At 45.2% G+C, this 23,615-nt stretch overlaps 1 protein-coding gene across 1 annotated transcript in view; it reads right to left on the reverse strand.

Annotated features, from left to right (window-relative positions):
• LOC142296643 (putative cation-transporting ATPase 13A4) overlaps positions 1-22,863 on the reverse strand; it is a 192,950-nt gene extending 170,087 nt beyond the window's left edge. Inside the window, exons 1-2 of the mRNA XM_075340496.1 lie at positions 22,740-22,863; positions 5,126-5,299 (exon numbers count right to left, since the gene is read on the reverse strand). Coding sequence (XP_075196611.1) covers positions 5,126-5,299; positions 22,740-22,802 — 237 coding nt within the window. The 5' untranslated portion in view covers positions 22,803-22,863. The remainder of the gene's footprint in view (positions 1-5,125; positions 5,300-22,739) is intronic.
• Between the last annotated feature and the right edge of the window lie 752 nt (positions 22,864-23,615).

The following is a 23,615-nucleotide window of genomic DNA, read 5'->3' on the forward strand; positions in this document are numbered from 1 at the left end:
GAGATAAGCGAACCTGTCACGGTTCAGGTCTCTTCGTGTTCACCGACTTTCCCAGTATTTGCCGAACACAACCAAACACCATTGAATTCAATGGGAGGCATAACTTATGTGTTAGTAGGGGACAGAGAGGCTGGTGTTAGTAAGGGCTAAGGGGGCTGGTGTAAGTAAGGGCTATGGGGGCTTCAAAATAAAGAAAATAAGGAATAAAGCAGGAAAGTTATAATTACTGAGTCTTCCACATGGCTGTCATATTGCGTCTGGGTTTGCTAAACCTCTTATATCCTGCTTCCCCCACCCACTGGCAGCCCCAGCATCTCTGTTTGGTTGCAGTCAGAACACGCCCTCAACCTGTGTAACAGCGTCTGTGATTCGTTGGAATCTCACATGCTGTCTGGGTCCCCTAATTGAGGGTAAAAATAAATAAATAAGTAAAAAAAAAATTGAGCAGGGACCCCCATATATTGATACCCAGTACAAATTAAGCAGACGGCTACCGGCTGCAACCTCCTGCTGTGTGCTTATCATGGCTATGTATCAAAATATGAGGGACCCCATGCAGCTTTTTTAAAATTATTTAAATAAATAGTTTTAAAAAATGGTGTGTTATCCCCTCCAATTTTGATAACCAGCCAAGATAAAGCCAACAGCTGGCAGCTGGCATTCTCGGGATGAGGAGGCCCATGGTTATTGAGCTCCCTAGCCTAAAAATAGCAGCCCGCAGCTGCCCATAATCCATTAGATGCAACAATCCCGGCATTTTACAGTGCCCTAATGGTGCGGTGGTAATTGGGGTAATACAAAGGGTTAATAACAGCTCACAGCTGCCACTAAGCCCTAGATTGGTAATGGGAAGCCTCTAAGAGACCCCCGATTACTAATTTGTAATTAAAAAGAAATCAACGCAAACACCAAAAAGTCCTTTATGTTAAATATAATGCAAAAAAATCAACCCTCTTTCACCTCTTTATAAACCCTAAAACACCCAGGTCTGGCGTAATCCACACCAGGTCCCACGACGATCCTGGCTCTGCTACATCTTACAGTTGCAGTGCATGGCCAAAGACCATAGCTGACTGAGCCGCAGCTGTGAGCAGTGACATCACTGAGTTTATGAGAGGTCACAGGTGTTGGTTCCCACGGTACCCCACCTTTAATCGCAGGAAAACTCACCTCAAGGGAACTGATTGAACTCAATGACCTCACCTCAGGTGAACTGAGTTCAATCAGACCTGCATCTCCTGGCAGAAAACTGCATTTATTTTTGCCAAGAGATGCAGATTTGGTGCTGAAATTTATACACCAGATTCCTGCAACATATCTGCATCTTCTGACGAAAAAAAAAGCATAAAAATGCGATGCAGTTTTGATGCAGTATTGATGTGATTTTTTTTTTGTCAGGAGATGCAGATTTGGGCAGGAATATGGTGTATAAATATCAGTATCAAATCTGCATCTCCTGACAAAAAAAACACACAAAAATTGTTTTGAAGCCTTTTCAGGGTGGTTTTCTGCCAGGAGATGCAAATTTGGTGCTGAACTGTCCAGATTTCTGTACCAAATTTGCATCTCCTGGCAGAAAACTGTGTTTTTTCCCAAAGAGATGCAGATTTGGTGCTAAAATTTATACACCAAATTCCTGCATCAAATCTGTGTCTCCTGTCAAAAAAACACATTAATATCACATCAAAACCGCATCGCGTTTAGATGCGTTTTTTTCAATGAGTCCACATGAGGTGAGGTCACTGAGTTCAATTATGTCACCTGAGGTCAGATTACCTGCGGGCACAGGTGTGGTACTGTGGGAATCTCCAGCTGTGATCGCTGATAAACTGAGTGACGTCAGTGCTCATAGCTGCAGCTCAGTCATTCTGTGCCTGAAACCACAGCCTGCGGTCATGTTCTGTGCCCTTGAGCTGTGACTGCAGTATGTAGCAGAGCTGGGATCGTCATGGGACTTTGTATAGATTACATTGGAACTGGGGGTTTGTGGTTAATAAATTTGAGAAAGAGGATGGTTTTTTCTTTGTATTTTATTTCAAATAAAGGATTATTTCAGTATCTGTGCTTGTTTATTTTCACTTACAGTATTAGTAATGGGTGAGTCTCCTCATAGATGCCTCCCTTTATTAATCTAGGCCTTAGTGGAAGCTGTGAGCTGTCATTAACCCATTATATTAGCCCAATTGCAACCATACCAGGGCAACCGGGATGAACCAGGAGAAGTGCCGGGATTGTCACATGTAATGGATATGACAATTCTGAGTAGCTGCAGGCTGATCTTTTTAACCCCTTCAGCCCCCGGGCACTTTCCGTTTTTGCGTTTTTGTTTTTTGCTCCTTTTCTTCCAAGAGCCGTAACTTTTTTATTATTCCGTCAATCTTGCCATATGAGGGCTTGTTTTTTGCGGGACGAGTTGTACTTTTAAATGAAATCATAAGTTTTACCATATAGTGTACTGGAAAACGGCAAAAAAATTCCAAGTGCGGAAAAATTGCAAAAAAAGTGGGATCGTACAATAGTTTTTGGGATATTTTATTCACGGTGTTCACTATATGGTAAAACTGATGTCTGGGTGTGATGCCTCAGGTCGGTGCGAGTTTGTAGACACCAAACATGTATAGGTTTACTTGTATCTAAGGGGTTAAAAAAAATTCACAAGTTTGTCCAATAAAAGTGGCGCACGTTTTGCGCCATTTTCCGAAACACGTAGAGTTCTTATTTTTTGGGATCAATGGCTCAGTGATGGCTTATTTTTTGCGTCTCGAGCTGACGTTTATAATGGTACCATTTTTGCGCAGATGCTACGTTTTGATCGCCTGTTATTGCATTTTGCGCAAAACTTGCGGCGACCAAAAAACGTAATTTTGGCGTTTGGAATTTTTTTGCCACTACGCCGTTTACCAATCAGAATAATTGATTTTATATTTTGATAGATCGGGCATTTCTGAACGCGGCGATACCAAATATGTGTATATTTATTTATTTTTTAACCCTTTAATTTTCAATGGGGGGAAAGGGGGGTGATTTGAACTTTTAGGTTTTTTGTTTTTTTTTTTATTTTTTAAAACTTTTTTTTTACTTTTTTTTTTTATTTTACTAGTCCCCCTAGGGGGCTATAGCGATCAGCAATCCGATCGCTGATCGCTATCTGCTGATCACAGCAATACCGCTGTAATCAGCAGATTCACTCACTTTGGTTTTCCCTCTGCTCTCGGCCGAGGGAAAATGAAAGTGAAAGATCATAGCAGCAGGCGTCATCACATGACCCTGTGCTACGATGGCAACCACCGATAGTCACGTGATAACACACGTGACTTCCGGTGGGGGCGGCGGTAAGTAACAAACATGGCCGCGCGCATTTAAATCTTGCTGACAGGCTTTGGCAGCAAGATTTAAGGGGTTAATGGCCGCGGGTGGAAGCGATTCCACCCGCGGCTAGCAGGCACACATGTCAGCTGTTGAAAACAGCTGATATGTGTGCCGATCCACGCCGCCTGCCCGCGGCAGGGGGCGGGGCTTAACGGGACACGATCTATGACGGATAGATCCGTCCAAGGTCGTGAAGGGGTTAAGCTGGGGTGTCCAATAACCATGGGCCTATTTAGTCTGAGAATACCAGCCCCTAGCTGTTGGCTTTATCATGGCTGGGTATCAAAATTGGGGGGGGCCGAAAGCCGTTTTTTTTTAATTATTTACTTTCATAATTAAAAAAATAGTAATATACGGTCCCTCTTATTTTGATACACAGCCAAGATAAGCACACGGCTGAAGGCTGCAGCCTGTAGCCATATGTTTTATCTGTGCTGGGTTTCATAATATTGGGCACCCTATGCCAATTTATTTATATATTTATTTTTACATTATAGGTACGCAGACAGCGTGTGTGATTCCAGCCAATCACAGATGCTGTCACACAGGGTGGGGGCGCAGTCTGACTGCAACCAATCACAGGCACCGGGACTGCTTGTGGGTGTGGAAACCATTTTGCTTCTTTTTTTTTTACAGTGATTTCCATGACCAATCACAGCCATGCCAAAACTTGACATGACAGTGATGGGGCCGGAATTGGATGGTTTCTGCAATAGTGTAAATGTGAACAGTTACCAAACAAAGCAGAAGCTTGCCGATATTTGAGAGAAGTGTTTGTTAATCCAATCCCGACCTGAACGAACCAATTTGAGACAGAAGAACCTATTTTGAATAAGTTTGCTCATCTCAAGTCACCAATCATATGAGACCAAATGGAGTAATACTGGGAAAAGATGAAGCCGCAGGAAGGTGAGAATAAGACTTGGTGCAGGAAACTTAGATTTAAAGCACCACTCCAGCAGTGCAATAAAAAAAACCTCTGGAGTAATGCTTTAAGCCGTTTTCTGTACCGGAATGCAGCTACCAAAATGAAGGGGCTTAAGGCCCCGTTACACGCAACGAAGTATCTAACGATATATCACTGGGGTCACGGATTCTGTAACGCACATCCGGCATTGTTAGCGACGTTGTTGGGTGTGACACCAACGAACGGCCGTTAACGATCAAAAATACTCACCTTATCAATGATCGTTGACACGTCGTTCATTTTCAAAAAATCATTGATTGTTGCAGGACGGAGGTTGTTCGTCGTTCCTGAGGCAGCACACATCGCTACGTTTGACACCTTGGAAAAGATGAACTACAGCTTACCTGCGGCCGCCGACAATGAGGAAGGAAGGAGGTGGGCGGGCTGTTATGGCTGCTCATCTCTATCCCTCCGCTTCTATTGGGCGGCCGCTTAGTGAAGCCTCTGTGATGCCACACGGACCACCCCCTTAGAAATGAAGTGGTTCACCGGCAATAGTGACGTCGCTATGCAAGTAAGTGAGTGTGACGGCTCCTAACGATTTTGTGCGCCACGGGCAGCGATTTGCCCGTGATGCACAAACGACGGGGGCGGGTGCTTTCACCAGCGATATCGCTAGTGATATCGCTGCGTGTAAAGCCCCCTTTAGCGTTTCAAACATTTACTATAGTGGCCACATCTGACATTCGATTATATTCAGCATGATCCCTGCAGAAATTTAACACATGAGATAGTATTGTGGCCTTTTTTTCCTGAAATATGCCACACAAAAGAAAACTAGATACTTACAGTTGATCTTAGTAAAACCACATTGGCTTTTTCCAAACTCGAAGGGACACAGTTTGCCCAGACACTCCATTCAGGCTTCCAATAAAAGAGGAGCAGAAGAATCCCACCTGATATAAAGTAGCCAATCACGCACAGAATAATCCATGGTACGCTTATTTTATAGCCAAAAATTTCCTATGGACAAAATACAACACATTCAGTGAAATAAATCATTCAAAACAGATCTGTGAAATGCAAGATATACACGTTATCTTATCTACTTAGTTTCTATTTTGCTTTTTTTTGTTCTTGTTCTTAAGGTGTTAGGCATTTTTTTCTTCATTTTACATGCAAATTACCTCTTCAGATAGGAAGAGGACTTGAAAACTAGAACCACCTATTAGATGTAGCAATCCTAAAAGTCAATATAGACCCTTTAAAAAGTCTTGTCATATCACTTAGGTTATAAGCCAAACCACCATCTCAATTTGCAGACACTGTGTTTCGTGTTTTGTAAGTTTTCTCCTTGTGGAGGTCTGGCATGCCAACTGATGATGCAATACCCCAAAACATGGTGTCTGCAAATTGAGATTCTGGTTTGCTTATATCCTAAGTCATATGGCAAGGCTCATTAAAATATCCATATTGATTTTTAGAATTGTACTTCCAATAGGTGGCACTAGAGATCAAATCATCTTCTTCTCTGAAGAGGCAATTTGCATATTTAATTTCCAAGAGGAGCAGGCAAGGCATTTTAGTCTCCTTATACTGGTATGTCACACCTGGAATATCACTCTCCACAAGGGAAAAACTTATCCCTTCTATTCCAGTCTAATGCGGGCATCACACGAGACGATCTATCGTGCGATATGTCGTCGGGGTCACGGATTTCGTGACGCACATCCGACATCGTTAACGACGTCGTCCCGTGTGACACCTACGAGCGACGCAGAACGTTCGCAAATTGTGCATCGTTGACACGTTGCTCATTTTTAAAAAGTCGTTTATTTTTCTTTGCACCAGTTGTTCATCGTACCCAGGGCAGCACACATCATTCCGTGTGACACCCCGGGAACGATGAGCACAGCTTACCTGCGTCCCGCGGCTCCCGCCGGCTATGCGGAAGGAGGTGGGCGAGATGTTTACGTCCCGCTCATCTCCGCCCCTCCACTTCTATTGGCTGGCCACTGTGTGATGTCATTGTGACACCGAATATCCCACCCCCTTCAGGAAGTGGATGTTTGCCGCCCACAGCAACGTCGCTCAGCAGGTAAGTATGTGTGACGGCGGTTTAACGACTTTGTGCGCCACGGGCAACTAATTGCCCGTGACGCACAAATGACGGGGGCGGGTACGATCTCTCGTGCAATCGCACGATAGATCGTATCGTGTGACGCCCGCATTAGCCTCTTACCTAGCCAAATCAGATCTCCTACTTTATTCTGATGAGTGGCAATACCCTGAAACACGGTGTCTGCAAATTGAGATTCTGGTTTGGTTTATATCCAGAGTCATATGGCAAAGCTCGTTAAATGGTCGATATTGACTTTTAGGATTGCTACATCCAATAAGTGGTACTAGAGTTCAATTCCTCTTCCTCTCTGCAGAGGCAATTTGCAGATTTAATTTAACATAGGTGCAGGCAAGGTGTTTAAGTCATTCCCGTCCTGGCATGTTGCTCTCCACAAAGAGAAAACTTATCTTAATGTTAAAAATGTGTTGTGGACAACATTTTGTGGCACCAACTATGGTTTCTCCTCTTCTATGAGAAATTTCTTTTCAGTCCAGCCTTCCTCACAGTTTACATATTTCTACGATTCTCAAAATAACATTAGATAGAGGAGTAGAGTAGCTTTCTCATGTGCAGCATTTTCCGCCTGGAACAGACCAATTGACAGGTCTACTAACATGCAGCTTGTGAGGAAGGATGCACTAACAACTAGAGAACAACTTGTAATACCAACACTTTCCTTAAAACAAAAATAAACCAACCACACCCTTTTATTGTCCAAAAAGTCATAAATATTTTTGGGGCAAATTTGTATGTATTCCAACAAAAAAAGAAAATTGTATTTAGTCCTCTGTAGTCTGATACTTTGCAGGACCACATTTCACTGCAATTACCTCTGCAAGTATTTTGGGCTATGTTTCTACCAGCTTTGACTTTGAGCCATTCATACACATGAATGTGATTTGATCTAAACCATTCCATTGTAGCTCTGGCAGTATGTTTAGAGTAAGGCTAAGTTCACACACTGCGTTTTTTTGACGCTGCATTTTTGTGTGTTTTTGGCTGCTAAAAATGCACAAAAATGCACCCGCGTCCAAAAAAAAGTGGCAAAAAACGCACGTTTTTACCGCGATTTGGTGCGTTTTTGGCTGCGTTTTCCTGCGTTTTTGATCTCTGCGTTTTTCTGCGGTTTTCCAATGCATTGCATGGGGGGAAAACGCAGAAAAACGCAGGAAAGAATTGACATGTCCATTTTTTTTTTAAGCTCAAAAACGCAGCTTAAAAAAACAGTTGGGTGCGGACAGCAAAATTGAAAACTCGTAGACTTTGCTGGGGAAGAAAAGTCATGCAGTTTTGAGGCCAAAAACGCACCCGAAAAACGCGCAAAAACGTCGCAAAAAACGCACTGTGCGCACATAGCCTAAAGGCCACTTTACACGCAGAGACAAATCTTTGGCAGATCTGTGGTTGCAGTGAAATCATGGACACATTGTTCCATTTATACACAGCCATAAACCTGGCACTGATTGTCCACAATTTCACTGCAACCACAGATCTGCCGCAGATTTATCTCTGTGTGTAAAGTGTCCTGCTTGAAGGTGAACCTTCACCCCAGTCTTAAGTCTTCTGCAGGCTATACCAGGTTTGGCTCTAGGACTGCCCTGTATTTCGCTACATCCGTCTTTCCAATAAACACTGACCAGCTTCTCTGCTGAAGAAAAGCATCCCCACAGCATGATTCTGTCACCATCATGTTTAATAGTGAGGTGTTTTCAAGGTGATGTGCAGTATTAGTTATCCACAAAAAGTTCTCGTTTGGTCTCATCTGACCACAGCACCTTCTTCCACATGCTGTGTCCCCTACATTGCATGTAGAAGAAGACATTTTTTGCTAAATGCAAAATTTTATGCCTTGCAGAAAACTAACACTCAACATCACTCTGAAAGCAGCATTCCTACCGTCAAACATGGTGGTGGCAGCATCATGCTGTGCGTATGTTTCTCTTTAGCAGAGACAGGGAATCTAGTCAGAGTTGATGGTGTGACGCCCTGGCCTATTAGGTCATCACAGGGTATTGTGAAACACAGTATCCACATCCTCCTTGGTTACGGATCCCTGTCTGGTGGTGTTGCTAAGATCAGAGCCAGTTAAAACCCTGGGAACACTTTGCTCCACACCCACCAGACACACCATTGGGTGGCCTGAAGGGAATAGGGCCGCCCACTTGGGGCATTAGTAGGGGAAGAGTGAGAAGTGTGAGGAGTAGAGAGGAGTAGAAAGGAGGTGAATGGGAAGTGAAGAGGAGAGGAGTGTGGAGTGGTGACTCTCGAAGTGAGAGGTCACCGTTTTGGGAGCAAGGCTCCTTGAGACTACTAGGATGCAGACGTTGGTCTGGGCCTGGTAGGAGCTGGAACCCCGGTCGCAGGGGATCGTGTCAAGGGGCACGGATCTGCCGAGGAGGGCAGCTGGAGGCCTTGAGCCATCTCCGGGCAGGGGCCAGGGTACAACGAGGTACGTGGACCCTAGGCCGGGAAGTAGCTTCACGTGTCCTGGTAATTTACCCGACGGGGTTGAAGTCTTCAAGATTCATCCCTCACCCACTCCAAAATCGGAGTACTAGCGCAACGAGGGGATAGGACTTTCCCAAAACGCAGTCCAGAAAATCCCAAGCGTGAACCCTGAGAGTAAGCTCACTCCGTGAGCAGGACCTGACTAGTTCCACATTACAGGGTCCAAACAGTGAAGAAGGTGCCATGGAAAAGGTCACAGGCTAACAAGCAACACCAAGGGCACGGATCCAAGCGTGCTCCGTCCATCTTACCACGCACCTTTGTGTGGCATCACGAACTTCTAAATCCCCTGTACATATCTTCCCCCTTTTTAACTTTGAGTGTCCGCACGACCCCCTCCCGGGTCCGGAGACCCATCGAGCCACCGCGGTTCCGGATAAGAGCGGCTCGGCGTCTGACGCGGGGTGGTACAATGGGAAGATGGATGGAGCTAAATACATGACAATCCTGGAAGAAAACCTTTTAGATGCTGCAAAAGACTTGAGTCTGTGGCGTAGCTACACCTTCCTGCAAGACAATGACCCTAAACATACTACCAGAGCTAGACTGGATGGTTTAGATCAAAGCATATTCATATGTTCAAATGCCCATTTACAGTCCAGAGTTAAATGCCATCTGTGCCAAGACGTGAAAATTGCTGTGTACAGATGCTCTCTTTATAATCTCACTGAGCTAGAGTTATTTTGCAAAGAAGAATGGGCAAAAAGCTGGTAGAGACATCCCAAAAGACTTCCAGCAGTAATTGCATTGAAAGGTAGTCCTACAAAGTATCAGACAACAGGGGGCTGAATACAAATATACAAATCCTTGTCACAATTTGTAGATGTATATTTTTTAAATATTTAGAAGATTCTGTATTATTTCCTTTACACTTCACAAATACTTGCTACATAAGGCCGCTTTACACGCAACGATATCACTAACGAGATGTCGTTGGGGTCACGGAATTCGTGACGCACAACCGGCCTCGTTAGCGACATCGTTGCATGTGACACCTAAGAGTGAGTGTTAACGATCAGAAATACTCACCTAATCGTTGATCGTTAACACATCGTTCATTTCACAAATATCGTTGATGGTGCTGGACGCAGGTTGTTTGTCGTTCCTGAGGCAGTGTGGCGCCCCTGACCTGGTCAGGCACCACTGAGTACTGCACCCATGCTGGGGACAGTACAATACAGGTAATCCAGAAGGCTGACCGAGGTGTGACTACACAGGCGCATAGTGATCAGGTCTCACACATGTACCTTTGAGAGGACCCCTGGGGATCCCAGGAGGGGGCAAAGCCTTCACCTCCACTTGAGGAGTGGAGGGGGCGAAGCCTCCATCTCCACTCAAGGGGTGTGGTAGAGAGCCTGGTTGCTAGGTGACGTAGGCAGGCACAAAGGGAAAAGAGAAGGAGGAGAAAAGAGTCTGAAGCAGAGTGTGTGGAGGAGTGAGGAGCATGGAAGTGGAGCTCAGACAGGAGTAGCAGTGCAGGTCCCACGAGTGAGCCAGTTTAGTGTGCAGCTCAGGAAGAGCAGAAGCAGACCCTGGAGCTGTTGCAGTCTAACAGCGTCCGCGCAGTGACTACCGACGGGGGAGAACGGTCACCTGGGAGTGCTGCCCGAACACCACACACAGCTGGAGAGAGAGCAGTGTAGTGGAAAGTAAGGAGACTGTCAGGGAGTACCAGGCCCAAACGGGCGGCAGATCCCGATGCGGGGATAGATCCACCTTTCCTTGCTAAACCTGCCGGTGTGGGGCCCTTAAAGCCCACGCCACAACACCACAAAAGCCGCAGCCACGTAGCCACAGTTAGGGCCCATAGTTCACAGGAGGCAAGCAGCTGGAGTGATCTGGTCCAGGCGACAAGCAAACGGCAAACAAACGAGGGGAGCAGCTACTTCCCTGGGTGACCCCCATAGGGACTAAAAGTCGGGGTTACCACAAACCACAGAAGGGCTAAGGAAGGCGAGTCGGTAGCCACCCTCATCAGTCAGCCTGAAGGATACCTGGTTCCAGCCTGGTTCATCCCAGCTACGCCCGGGTTACTCACCCTGCCATCAACAGTGAGTAAAACCCCTGAAAGACATTCTGCTTGTGTTGAGTTATTCTGCGCCTTGTGGTTCTACACACCTACACAGGGTCCTGGGGCTTGCCTCACTCTCAGGAGGCTACTACAACTGACTGCACCCACCATCAGCCCCAGGCATCCCTTAACCTGCAGTGGCGGTCCCCACTGACCGCAATTCTGAGAGTGGCGTCACGACAATCCTAAAAGAAGATCTCCTACCTGTGACAAGATCCAGCTACGTGGAGTCCCTGAAGGTAATGCACCGACACAATACTGCTGGGGCTTCACATCTGGCGTCACGAACAGGATAAGGACTAGACCTGTTCAGACAGGTGACCATGTGCCTGGGCGGTCCGCTTGGAAAATTGGAAGCGCCGCCATATTGCCACCATGAAAAGCGCGCTGAAAAACAACAGCAGCCCGCGCTGGGAGAAGTTACCGCCCACGAAGAGGTGTGGCTACCCAGAGATCCCCTGCAGAGTCCTGACCTCGCAAGTGATGAGAGCGGAGGCGTTCAGAGACGTCGGGACAGAAAGGGAGCCAGAAGCCTGCTGCTGGAAGAGGCAGAGCAGAAACTGAAGAGCCTGCAACTGGAGGCAGCGACGAGTCCACTGCTGGGAAATCGTGCAGAAGAAGGCGCAGAGGAAATGGCGTCTGAACGCAGAAACCCAGAACCAGGCTCCGCTGCCTGGTGGTATCGGGAGCTTGCCCAGTTCTGCGACCGACTGGAGACCCGGGTCGTGGAGCAGATCAGAGAGGAACGCATGGAGCTTCTGGAGATGGCTGCCGCGGTGAAGGCCTATGAGGAAAAAGCTGCGCGACGAGTGCCAGACCGAGCGGCGACGACTCCGACCCCGATGATGCTACTGATGGGTGAGTCCGGTGTTGCCCCTGCCAGCGCGAGTGCCCCGACCCCTGCTGCCATGCCCGCAGTCCCAGGAGAGATGCCCGGCGCGGCCCGCCAAGTCCAGGCCGCAGAGGCGCCCAGCCCGGCCCGCCAAGATCCCTCCGCAGCCGCGACCCTCCTCCACGCCGCAGGTGTGACGCTGACCCAGGCCGCAGCCACGCCAGGTGCAGCCCGCCAAGTCCAGGCCGCAGAAGCGCCCAGCCCGGCCCGCCAAGCTCCGATCGCTGCAGCGACGCCCAGCCCAGCCTGCATAGATCCCATCGCAGCCGCGACGCCAATCCAGGCCGCCGCAGCGATGCCCTGCCCGGCCCGCCAAGAACCGGCCATTGCAGCGACGCCCGCTAAGACTCCAGCTGCGACCCTGATTGAAACTGCAACTCTGATCCAGGCCGCCGCCATGTCAGGCGCGGCCCGCCAAGACCAGGCCGCCGCCATGTCAGGCGCGGCCCGCCAAGACCAGGCCGCCGCCATGTCAGGCGCGGCCCGCCAAGACCAGGCCGCCGCCATGTCAGGCGCGGCCCGCCAAGACAAGAATGTACCACTGTTTACCCCGGCCTGCAAGGCCAGAGCAGACACCGCTCCCCAGTCTAAGGAAGTCCCTGCTAGGAAGTCCCTGATAGGAGAGGACCCCGAATACTGGAAGCTGAAGGCTAACCTAGAGGCCCAGTTCCCACAGGAGATGGTGGACCGGTATCTGCTCCCTCCGCACACCCCTAGGAGGATTCCGGCAATATCCACGCCAAAAAGTCCATCGCCCGGGCCTGCTGATGACCACCCATCCCCGGCGCTGCCACAACAGGAGTGCTCCGAAGAACTAAGGGGGAGAGGAGGCCAGGAAGCTGAGGAGCTGACCCCGGAGCCATCAGCAGTGGATCCATGCCCAGAGCCAGAGATGCTGCCGTATTCCCGCTGGGATGAAGAGGAAGAGTTGCCTAGAAACCTCACCTGGGAGCCTGCAGGCAGTGAAGTAACAGCCCAGCAGAATCCAGCCCGTAGGACACGGCGCCGTAGCAGAACCAAGCTTTCCCCTGCACCGCAGTCTCCAGAGCAGAAAGACGAAGTCATGGCCAGAGACTTGGAAGAGAAACGGTTCCTGAGAAGAGCCAAATCCCAGGTTAGAGGTCCACTTTGTCGTGGTGTAGTAGAGGATTTCAGTTTGAAGAGTGGATATGGTTTCATAGTAGCTCCTGGTATAAAAGAAGGCATCTTTGTTAACAGAAGAGACGTTAGAGCCCATTTGCCCAGAGGACATCCGGGAAGGAACTTACAGATGGGAGATACAGTGGAATTCACAATGCATCAGGGAAAAAGAGGATGGTATGCACTTGACGTTAGGCCATGTACCAGAGATTCCTATAGCAACCCAGTTGTCTCCATACTACAAGAAAAAGAAACAGATACAGAAGAAGAAAGGAAAGATAAAGGACCCACTGATGAGACTACCTCCGATGATGAGAGAAATGAAGAAAACAACAGGTGCCGCAGCCCTACAGGCCCAAGCCCTGGTAAGGAGGAATCTGCATAAAGTAAAGAAAGAAGTACAGAAGTTACCAGTTTGACAAGTTTTGAAAAGTTTGCAACGTTAATGTTTAAGAAATGCGCCCACATGAACTAATGTGAGAAACCCATGAACCTTAAGGCTATGAACTGGCTATAGCCACAAACTCTCGCAGTGTAAATAGTTACCCCAGAGGTACCACCACCAGAGCCAGCCTGTTTAGGGGCTTGGCTCACCTGCAACCAGGGAGCACGTCCGTTTATGGGGCCTTGGCTCGCCTGCAACCAGGGAGCATGCCTGTTTATGGGGCCTGGCTCTCCACCACAAAGAGGGTACCTGGTCAGCACCAACTGTGAAAGCCGCCTCTACATCCTGCCAGAAGAGGCTGAAGGTGCGGCTCCACCAGGCCAGGTATACCCTGAAACCACCAGCCCATGAAAGCCGCCTCTACATCCTGCCAGAAGTGGCTGAAGGCGCGGCCAACGTGAGAGGGTTTTGGGTGGGTTAACGGACTTGTGGGTGGAGGGTGGTGATGTATGGTACCTGGTGGTTTTAAAAGTTTTACCATGTTTTACTGTTTTATGCATTTTAAAATGTTGTCTTGCAGCCCGAGGACGTGCTGGTGATAACTAAGGGGGAATGTGGCGCCCCTGACCTGGTCAGGCACCACTGAGTACTGCACCCATGCTGGGGACAGTACAATACAGGTAATCCAGAAGGCTGACCGAGGTGTGACTACACAGGCGCATAGTGATCAGGTCTCACACATGTACCTTTGAGAGGACCCCTGGGGATCCCAGGAGGGGGCAAAGCCTTCACCTCCACTTGAGGAGTGGAGGGGGCGAAGCCTCCATCTCCACTCAAGGGGTGTGGTAGAGAGCCTGGTTGCTAGGTGACGTAGGCAGGCACAAAGGGAAAAGAGAAGGAGGAGAAAAGAGTCTGAAGCAGAGTGTGTGGAGGAGTGAGGAGCATGGAAGTGGAGCTCAGACAGGAGTAGCAGTGCAGGTCCCACGAGTGAGCCAGTTTAGTGTGCAGCTCAGGAAGAGCAGAAGCAGACCCTGGAGCTGTTGCAGTCTAACAGCGTCCGCGCAGTGACTACCGACGGGGGAGAACGGTCACCTGGGAGTGCTGCCCGAACACCACACACAGCTGGAGAGAGAGCAGTGTAGTGGAAAGTAAGGAGACTGTCAGGGAGTACCAGGCCCAAACGGGCGGCAGATCCCGATGCGGGGATAGATCCACCTTTCCTTGCTAAACCTGCCGGTGTGGGGCCCTTAAAGCCCACGCCACAACACCACAAAAGCCGCAGCCACGTAGCCACAGTTAGGGCCCATAGTTCACAGGAGGCAAGCAGCTGGAGTGATCTGGTCCAGGCGACAAGCAAACGGCAAACAAACGAGGGGAGCAGCTACTTCCCTGGGTGACCCCCATAGGGACTAAAAGTCGGGGTTACCACAAACCACAGAAGGGCTAAGGAAGGCGAGTCGGTAGCCACCCTCATCAGTCAGCCTGAAGGATACCTGGTTCCAGCCTGGTTCATCCCAGCTACGCCCGGGTTACTCACCCTGCCATCAACAGTGAGTAAAACCCCTGAAAGACATTCTGCTTGTGTTGAGTTATTCTGCGCCTTGTGGTTCTACACACCTACACAGGGTCCTGGGGCTTGCCTCACTCTCAGGAGGCTACTACAACTGACTGCACCCACCATCAGCCCCAGGCATCCCTTAACCTGCAGTGGCGGTCCCCACTGACCGCAATTCTGAGAGTGGCGTCACGACAATCCTAAAAGAAGATCTCCTACCTGTGACAAGATCCAGCTACGTGGAGTCCCTGAAGGTAATGCACCGACACAATACTGCTGGGGCTTCACAGCAGCACATATCGCTACGTGTGACACCCCAGGAATGTCAAACATCAGCGTTCCTGCGTCCTCCGACAACGAGGTGGGCGTGTCGTTAATGCGGCTGGTCTCCGCCCCTCCGCTTCTATTGGTGGCCTGCTGTGTGACGTCGCTGTGACGCCGCACGAACCTCCTCAAAAAAGAGGTTGTTCGCCTCCCACAGCGACGTCGCTAGGAAGGTAAGTATGTGTGACGCGTACCGACGATATTGTGCGCCACGGGCAGCGATTTGCCCATGACACACAAAGCACGGGGGCGGGTTAAATCGCTAGCGACATCCCTAGCGATGTCGCAGCGTGTAAAGCGCCCTTTAGTGTGGGTATATCACATAAAATCCAAATAAAAAGTCAGTAAGTTTGTAGGTGTAACGTGATACTTTTTCAAGGCAATGTGTAAATGCTAGCTGTCATACCTTTTGTGATGCAGTTCAGAAAAAAAGTGTAACATGATAATAAGGGACATGATAAAAAGGGTTGTGGTTTGGGAGGGTAAGGGCTTTGTCCAAGACAACAGTAATGTCTTATACTTTCAATTGGTTATGTCATGCTTAAGCCATGCAAATCATAATATATTATAATATAGAAGGGTTAAACCAGGAAACTCTTGCCCACATTATAATAATATTGGACACACTCCCAACTATTAAGCTTTTTTCTAGGTATTGTCTTAATCCAATCAACCAATAATTACATATTTACTCAGGGTGTGAACAACAGAGTTAAAAAGAGAATAGATGTTATATTCTTTGTTACCTTATGCAACCTCTATGATCACAGCAAGTGACTGAATTTCATCACTAATCCATACAATTCCTGTATTTTGTATATTTAAAATATCTGAGCTATTTAAGAAATATTTATCCCAATCTGGATGGAAGAAGAAATAAAGTTATTGAATGCTTTGAAATGCTATATATATTTATATTCATTATAAACCAAATAATATTTTGCTGCAGTTAAGCACAACCTTCTCCCACATCGTAAGCATAAAAGCATAAAAGTCCTGGAACCCGAGATCTGGACTGCTTTTTGCATGCTACTTATTAAAACCAGGCGGATAGAAGTCCCTATACTTATAGCACTGACTAAAGGGTCTATCTGGTCATTTGTACATTTTAATAATTTATCAAACTAAAGATAGCTCTGGAAGTTAAATATTTAACAGGGTATTACAAGAATGAAATGTTAAGCCTTATCCATAGCAAAGGAAATTGCAAAGAGTACTCAATGTTTTGAGGCAGTTCCATAGACAAGTAATGGAGTGGAGATCGATCATGTCCAACTCTTTCAAGATGGTTTTCTGCAGAACACATATCTCGGTATCCAAAGGCCGTTTCTTGGAATCATTAACTGTCACAATAGTCAGACCCCAGTGACCAATACATTATCCCATATTCTATGGATCTTAATATATTAGCAAATCTCCAGTGTGCTAAACAGTACCAAGTGTTTGATAGACATGTCCATGCCATCCTCAGTATTTGATATTTAGGCTATGTCCGCACGTTGCTTTTTACCTGCTTTTTACCTGCTTTTTTGCTGCTTTTTCAACTGCAGCGTTTAATGGCAAAATGGTTGTGTTTTGCTTTTCAAGCAAAGTCTATGGGAATTTGGGTTTCTTGTCCGCACTATGCAGTTCAAACTGCAGCCTTTTTGTTGCAGAACTTTGGTCAAAAACTCAGCTTTGCAGTGCAAAACCCAAATGGCAAAAACAATTGACATGTGAATAAAACAAGCACTTTATACTTAACGGTCTCCGCATGGCTATAACTCTGCTACCACTACTACCGGGGCCACTCATTAGCTTCATTCATATGCACTGTTCTCCCCCCCCCCCATTGACTACCCATTGGCAGCCCTAGCTTCTCTGATTGGTTGCAGTCAGACTGCGCCCCCAGCCTGTGTCACAGCATGTCTGACTGCAATCAATCAGAAGCGCTGTTTGTGTGTGTCTATTAGTGTAAAAATAAATAAATAAAAACAGGGGAATAGGGTCCCCCTGTATTTTAATACCCAGCACTGATAAAGCATACGGCTACAGGCTGCAGCCCCCAGCTGTGTGCTTACCGGGGCTGTGTATCAAAATAAGAAAAAATGCATGCAGGTTTTTTTTAATTATTTAAATAAATAATTTTTAAAAATGGCATGTGGTCCCCCCCAATTTTGATAACCACACATGATACAGCCAACAGCTGGGAGCTGGTATTCTCAGGCTAGGGAGCCCCATGATTATTGGGGCCCCCAGCCTAAAAATAGTAGCATGTAGCCGTACAATTGGGGTCCCTAGCTCTATGACCGTAACTGTGTGTCATCTCATTGCAATTAAAAACTGCTGTGTGTGGAGAGGGGTAACCAAGGACTTTCTTATATAGGAGATGGAAAAAACATGGCTGAAAGGGTCGGAGCTGTGTTCACATTCAGAAAAAAAACAAAAAAACTTTATAATACTAAGGATAACTGAAGTGAGCACTAATATATATTATGAGTGCAAGCCAAAAAAATACATAGTACATAAGGATAAGGCTGCACATCAAAGTTAGATAATAGTATAATGCTATAAGCATACCGAAAAACATTGAAGCATACAATTTTCGGTATGCTTATAGCATTATACTATTATCTAACTTTGATGTGCAGCCTTATCCTTATGTACTATGTATGTTTTTGGCTTGCACTCATAATATATATTAGTGCTCACTTCAGTTATCCTTAGTATTATAAAGTTGGTTTTTTTTTCTGAATGTGAACACAGCTCCGCCCCTTTCGGCCAAGCTTTTTCCATCTCCTATATAAGAAAGTCCTTGGTTACCCCTCTCCACACACAGCAGTTTTTAATTGCAATGAGATGACACACAGTTAGGGTTATAGAGCAAGGGACCCCAATATAGAGATATACCTTGACGAGGTTTTGGGGCTCAGTTACATTGATCAATGCGATTGCTAAATATCTCCTTTTTCCTAATATTCATGGCAGGTATGCATTTCATTATTCAAACTTTCAAGTTAGCAAGTGGCATTTTTCATTGTATGCTTCAATGTTTTTCGGTATGCTTATAGCATTATACTATTATCTAACTTTGATGTGCAGCCTTATCCTTATGTAAAATTTTATTAACGACTGCCAGATATGACCAGTTGTAAAGGACTTCAACCTGCTCAGAGCAATGATCACTCAAGAAGCAGCAACGACACCAGAATTCAATAGAAAAATAGCTATAGGCAAATCAACAGTGACATCACTGGATAAGATCCTCAAAATCGAGGATCATTTCACTGGGGACAAAGACACAGCTCGTACATGGTCTGGTTTATCTCTGGCCACACATGGATGCAAAACTTGGACAATAAAGAAAAAAAACAAAAGAAAAATAAGCGCCTTTTAAATGTGGTGCTGGAGAAGGATATTATCAATGCCATGAATGGCAAAAAAAAAAACAAAACAAATCAATTTGGAATAAATCAAGCTAGACATACAGTATCACTGAAAGCAAGGAACACCAAGTTACGATTTGCCTACTTTGGACACATCATAAAAAGAGAGCAATCACTGGAAAATGAAATAATGCTTGGAAAAATAGAAGGAACAAGGTGAAGAGGAAAACCAGCAACATGATGGCTTGATACTATCAAAATAATGGTGGAGAAGACCCTGGTGGACCTATCTAGGGTTGCACAAGATCGATCTTTTCACAGCGCATTCATCCAACAAGTCGCCATCGCTCAAGCCTGAGTTGGAGGCTGTTAAAGGAAAAAGATATATACACATGTGGGATATATATTTATATTTTGAGAGTACTTCCTTCTACAGTCTGCCTGATATTTCAGTATGTTAAATATGAGGGGCTGCTGATAAGTCTTTGGCTTTGTGATCTTTTTTTGTTCCTATGGTAATGTTACAGCACATGAAAGCCTTATGTGTCTAATATATGTTTTCAAAATTTTGTGTTTTTGTTGCTTATGGCAACAGTGTTCTGTGCACGCAGGAAATCAAAATGGCAGAGTCTAATGTTATATTCATAGCAACTGAGAGCAGAGGAGTGATAAAATTCTTGTTTCTGTAAGGAAAGTCCGCGAAGGATATTCATGGTGATATGTTGCAGACATTGGGGGATCAATGCCCTTCATATTCCACAATTAAGAACTGGGTTGCCAAATTTAAAACAGGCCACTTCAGCACCAATGATGAGGAACGTCCTGGACGACTGAAAGTGGTTGTTGTTCCAGAGATCGCCGTTGCTATGCACAACCTCATACTGGAGAATCGACGAATTTCAGCTAATGCAATAGCGGACATCATGGGGATTTCCTATGAACGTGTTTGCAGCATTATCCATGAATATTTGGACATGAGGAAGCTATCTGCAAAGTGGGTCCCCAAATGTTTGACAACAGATCAGAAACGCATGCCAGTGACATCTTTCCTGTCCATTTGTCAGCGTTTCCGGACTGATAAGAACTTCCTGGATCGACTGGTCACTATGGATGAGACCTGGATTTATTTGTTTGACCCTAAAAACAAGGAGCAGTCAAAAGAAAGGAGGCATAGTGGTTCTCCTCATCCAAAGAAGTTCAGGGTGCATAACTCAGCCACTAAGGTGATGGCATCTGTGTTCTGGTATAAAGAGGGCGTGCTGCTAGTAGACTACCTTTAAAAGGGTTCCACCATCAATGCATGGTATTACATTGAACCTTTGGACCAATTGAAGGCAGCTCTGAAGGCCAAAGGGTGCAGCAAGCTGTCCAAAGGAATCTTGTTCCTGCAAGTCAACGCCTCCGCTCACACTGCACAAGCGACCATGGCAAAACTGGCAGAGCTGGGCTTCCAGATGGCTGACCACCCACCTTATTCACCAGATCTAGCTCCCTCCGACTATCATCTGTTTATAAACCTGAAAAAACACTTCAAGGGTACCAAATTTCCCACCATTTATGGTGCCATGGCTGCAACGGATGCCTGGTTTGAGGCACAACCGAAATCCTTCTTATTGCTAGGCTTACAGAACTTGGAATACCGATGTAAGATGTGTGTTGACATCAGTGGAGAGTATGTGAAGTAAATGTTTCATCATCCTATGTTGTTTCTTTCTGGGTAAAGCTAAAGACTTAACAGCAGCCCCTCATATACGAATGACATTCATAAAGTAGCTTCTTAGCATACCAGCAAGATAAACTATTCACATACTACATAATGCAAGTACTATTACATGGCATAACATAGAACATTGTACAGTAGATGGAAACTATCAGAATAAATTCAAAAGCAAGTATTATGTTAGAGAGAACATGCTTCTAACATTAGAGGGATACGATCAATAATAGAGATGAACAGCTTGGTTGAAATTCAAATTCATCAGATTCTTCTAATTTATATAAAAATTTGATTTGCTAGTTACAATACTGCAAAGCTTGTAATTGCATGAAAAACACCAGAGCTCGCGGGCGGGAGGCAGGTAAGGAGATGTTCCTCGTTCCTGCGGGGTCACACGTACCGATGTGTGCTGCCGCAGGAACGAGGAACAACATCGTTACTGCTGCAGCAATGATATTAGAGAATGGACCCCCATGTCACCGATGAGCGATTTTGCACATTTTTTGCAACAATCGCTCAAAGGTGTCACACTCAACGGCATCGCTAAAGCAACCGGATGTGCGTCAGAAATTCCGTTACCCCAACGAGATCGCTTGAGCGATGTCGCAGCGTGTAAAGCGGCCTTAAGGTCTGCTAGGACTGTATTGAATCCATGTTGAGCTTTTTAATACAAATATAAACAAATTTAACAGATGACCTATGAATAGTTGTTTCATTAACATTGGGCAACACAAGAAACATTTCATGATGGGTAAAACCAGTAAGCTGTCCCAATGCTGATGGTATTCGTTGTAGAATTTCTGAAATACTGAAGGTTCCAGTGTACTCTGTTGGAGTCAACATGCAGCATTGGAAAGAATATCATTTCACCATAAACCAGCCATGACCGGGTGCTCCCCACAAGATATCAGACAGAGGAGTGGAAATAAGCAAAAAAAACAATAAGTAATGCACTCAACCTCCATGACCTGTTTGCACGCTCACCACGCAAGACTCCTTTGCTAAACAAAAAGCATGTTTAAAAGTGTTTAAAGTTTGCTTAACAACATTTAGACTAGCCTGTGAAGTCCTGGGAGAATACAGTCTGGTCAGGTGAGATCAAAATTGAACTCTTTGGATGCCATAATACATTCCATGTTTGGAGGTGAAAAGATGCTGCATATCATCCGATAAATGTGACAACAATGAAGTTAGGCGGTGAGAACATTATGGTGTGGGGCTCTGTTTCAGAATACAGCACTGGGAAACTTCATATAATTGAATGAAGGATAAATGGACAAATGTAGAGAGACAATCTTGGAAACAATCTGCTGCCATTTACCAGGATGATGAAAATGAAATGAGGGTGGAAATTTCAACAAGACAATGATCCCAAACTCATAGTCAAGGAAACTCTCAATTGGTTTCAAAGAAAGAAAATAAACCTGCTAAAATGGTTCAGCCAATTATCTGACCTGAATCCAATAACATTTTATGGAAGGAACTAAAGCTCAGTGTTCATAGAAGGAGCCTATGAAACCTCCAGGATTTGAAGAGTGTCTGTGTGGAAGAATGAGCCAAAATCACACCTTGAGCAATGCATGTAACTAGTTTCTCCATACAGGAGACATGTTGAAGCTGCCATCACTAAGAAAGTATTAAATAATTTTCAATAAGAGTGTTCAACACTTTTTCACTTTGTAATTTGTCATTAATACACTTCTCTACATTTTTGTACACCTATGGTTTGATTTCTTTGCCTGTGTGGATTGGATGGGTTGTTACCAACAAGATCTCCATTGACTGCCATTATTCTCGGTACACGAGTCGAGACTGTCAGAGCATCTGACTGCTCATTACGAGAACAGAGCACCCGAGTATGGTAGTGCTCCGTCATCACTTCTCATAATGTATATATTATTAATGTTATTTTACAGATTCTCTATTGTATAGATTATAGATCTCTTAAATATTGCTTGCAAAGATACTGTAATTACTGATAATTTACATACCTGAGATAAGTAGCAACCTGAAATTTAATTCCATGCAAAGCACACAGTGATTAAGATGCTATGCCCGTAGTCACTTTAAGGGTTATATAACATAGTTTATATAATGTCTGTGGCTAAAACCTCCAAACATGTTAACGTACCTCATAAAAATGATAGCATTATATTTGATTATATTTTCTAAATTCCATTTTATTTATTTATTTGTATGATAAGTAAATTAGCAGTAATAGTTCAGGTAGTATAAGTAACTTTCAGCCAGAAGGGGAGATGGGTCATGTAAATTGTTCTTAATATAATACTGATATATGGCTATGATAATATTATAAATACTTGTATATAATAATTTAATACTTTAAAGTGTAAAATAAATATTACATAAAATATACAGCTCACCATTTCATTCTCCTCTCCTTGATTAATTATTGCACTGTGATCTTCAGGCTTCTTAGACTTCATGTTTTAGGTTTAAAGCCACTTCATAAGGTTTGCAGCGCAAAGAATGTTCTTATGTAGTGAATGGAATTCTTATATATACTATGACATGTCCTCTAGTTTAGCATAAACACCCTTTATTGTACTTAAGCACACCTCCTTATTATTCTACAGCTGTAATTACTGATAGTCAGAGTTCAGAGAAATTACTTCCGTAATATCACTGTTTATATAGTAGTTGATGCCAAACCTGCAGCAATGCAACTCACACATTATGCATGCAAATCTAAACCTAAAGGTAATCATTCGTATTACACTGACTTAATCATGTTGACTGATACCTATAATACCTTTTATATACATCTATCTTTAATCATTAACCAATTTTTAAATTTGCTTTATTATAAAATTCACAATCTATTTTCCCAATATAAAGTAGCTATTCCCTATGTGTTTTTTGTCCTTACTTCCTATGACATTTCATTTTAGGGGAGTCTCAAAAAGATGGCTCTCCAGCCGAGGTGAGGAATTAAGGCCAAACCAATAAGCTGAACTTAATTCTGCTCAATAATAATGTTAAAATATTATTATAATTATTAGCTATTGAACCCATTTGATGCCCAGGTGTCGATGATTTAGCAACAGGAAGGGACTTTCTGGGTGGGGTCTTTTTTACCTATTACGCCTCTGGCGGCTTTCCTTCCTTTTCTTTAAAATTTGCTCTGCAACCACAGCAATCATCCCTATGCCACGCATGCCGCCATTTTATTGAAGACTGTTACATGGTGTCTGGCACAAAATTCACCGTATGTCAGAACTACTTCTGACACTGTTCAC

The sequence above is a fragment of the Anomaloglossus baeobatrachus genome, chromosome 3 (genome assembly GCF_048569485.1).
Source record: "Anomaloglossus baeobatrachus isolate aAnoBae1 chromosome 3, aAnoBae1.hap1, whole genome shotgun sequence".
NCBI classification, from domain to species: domain Eukaryota; kingdom Metazoa; phylum Chordata; class Amphibia; order Anura; family Aromobatidae; genus Anomaloglossus; species Anomaloglossus baeobatrachus.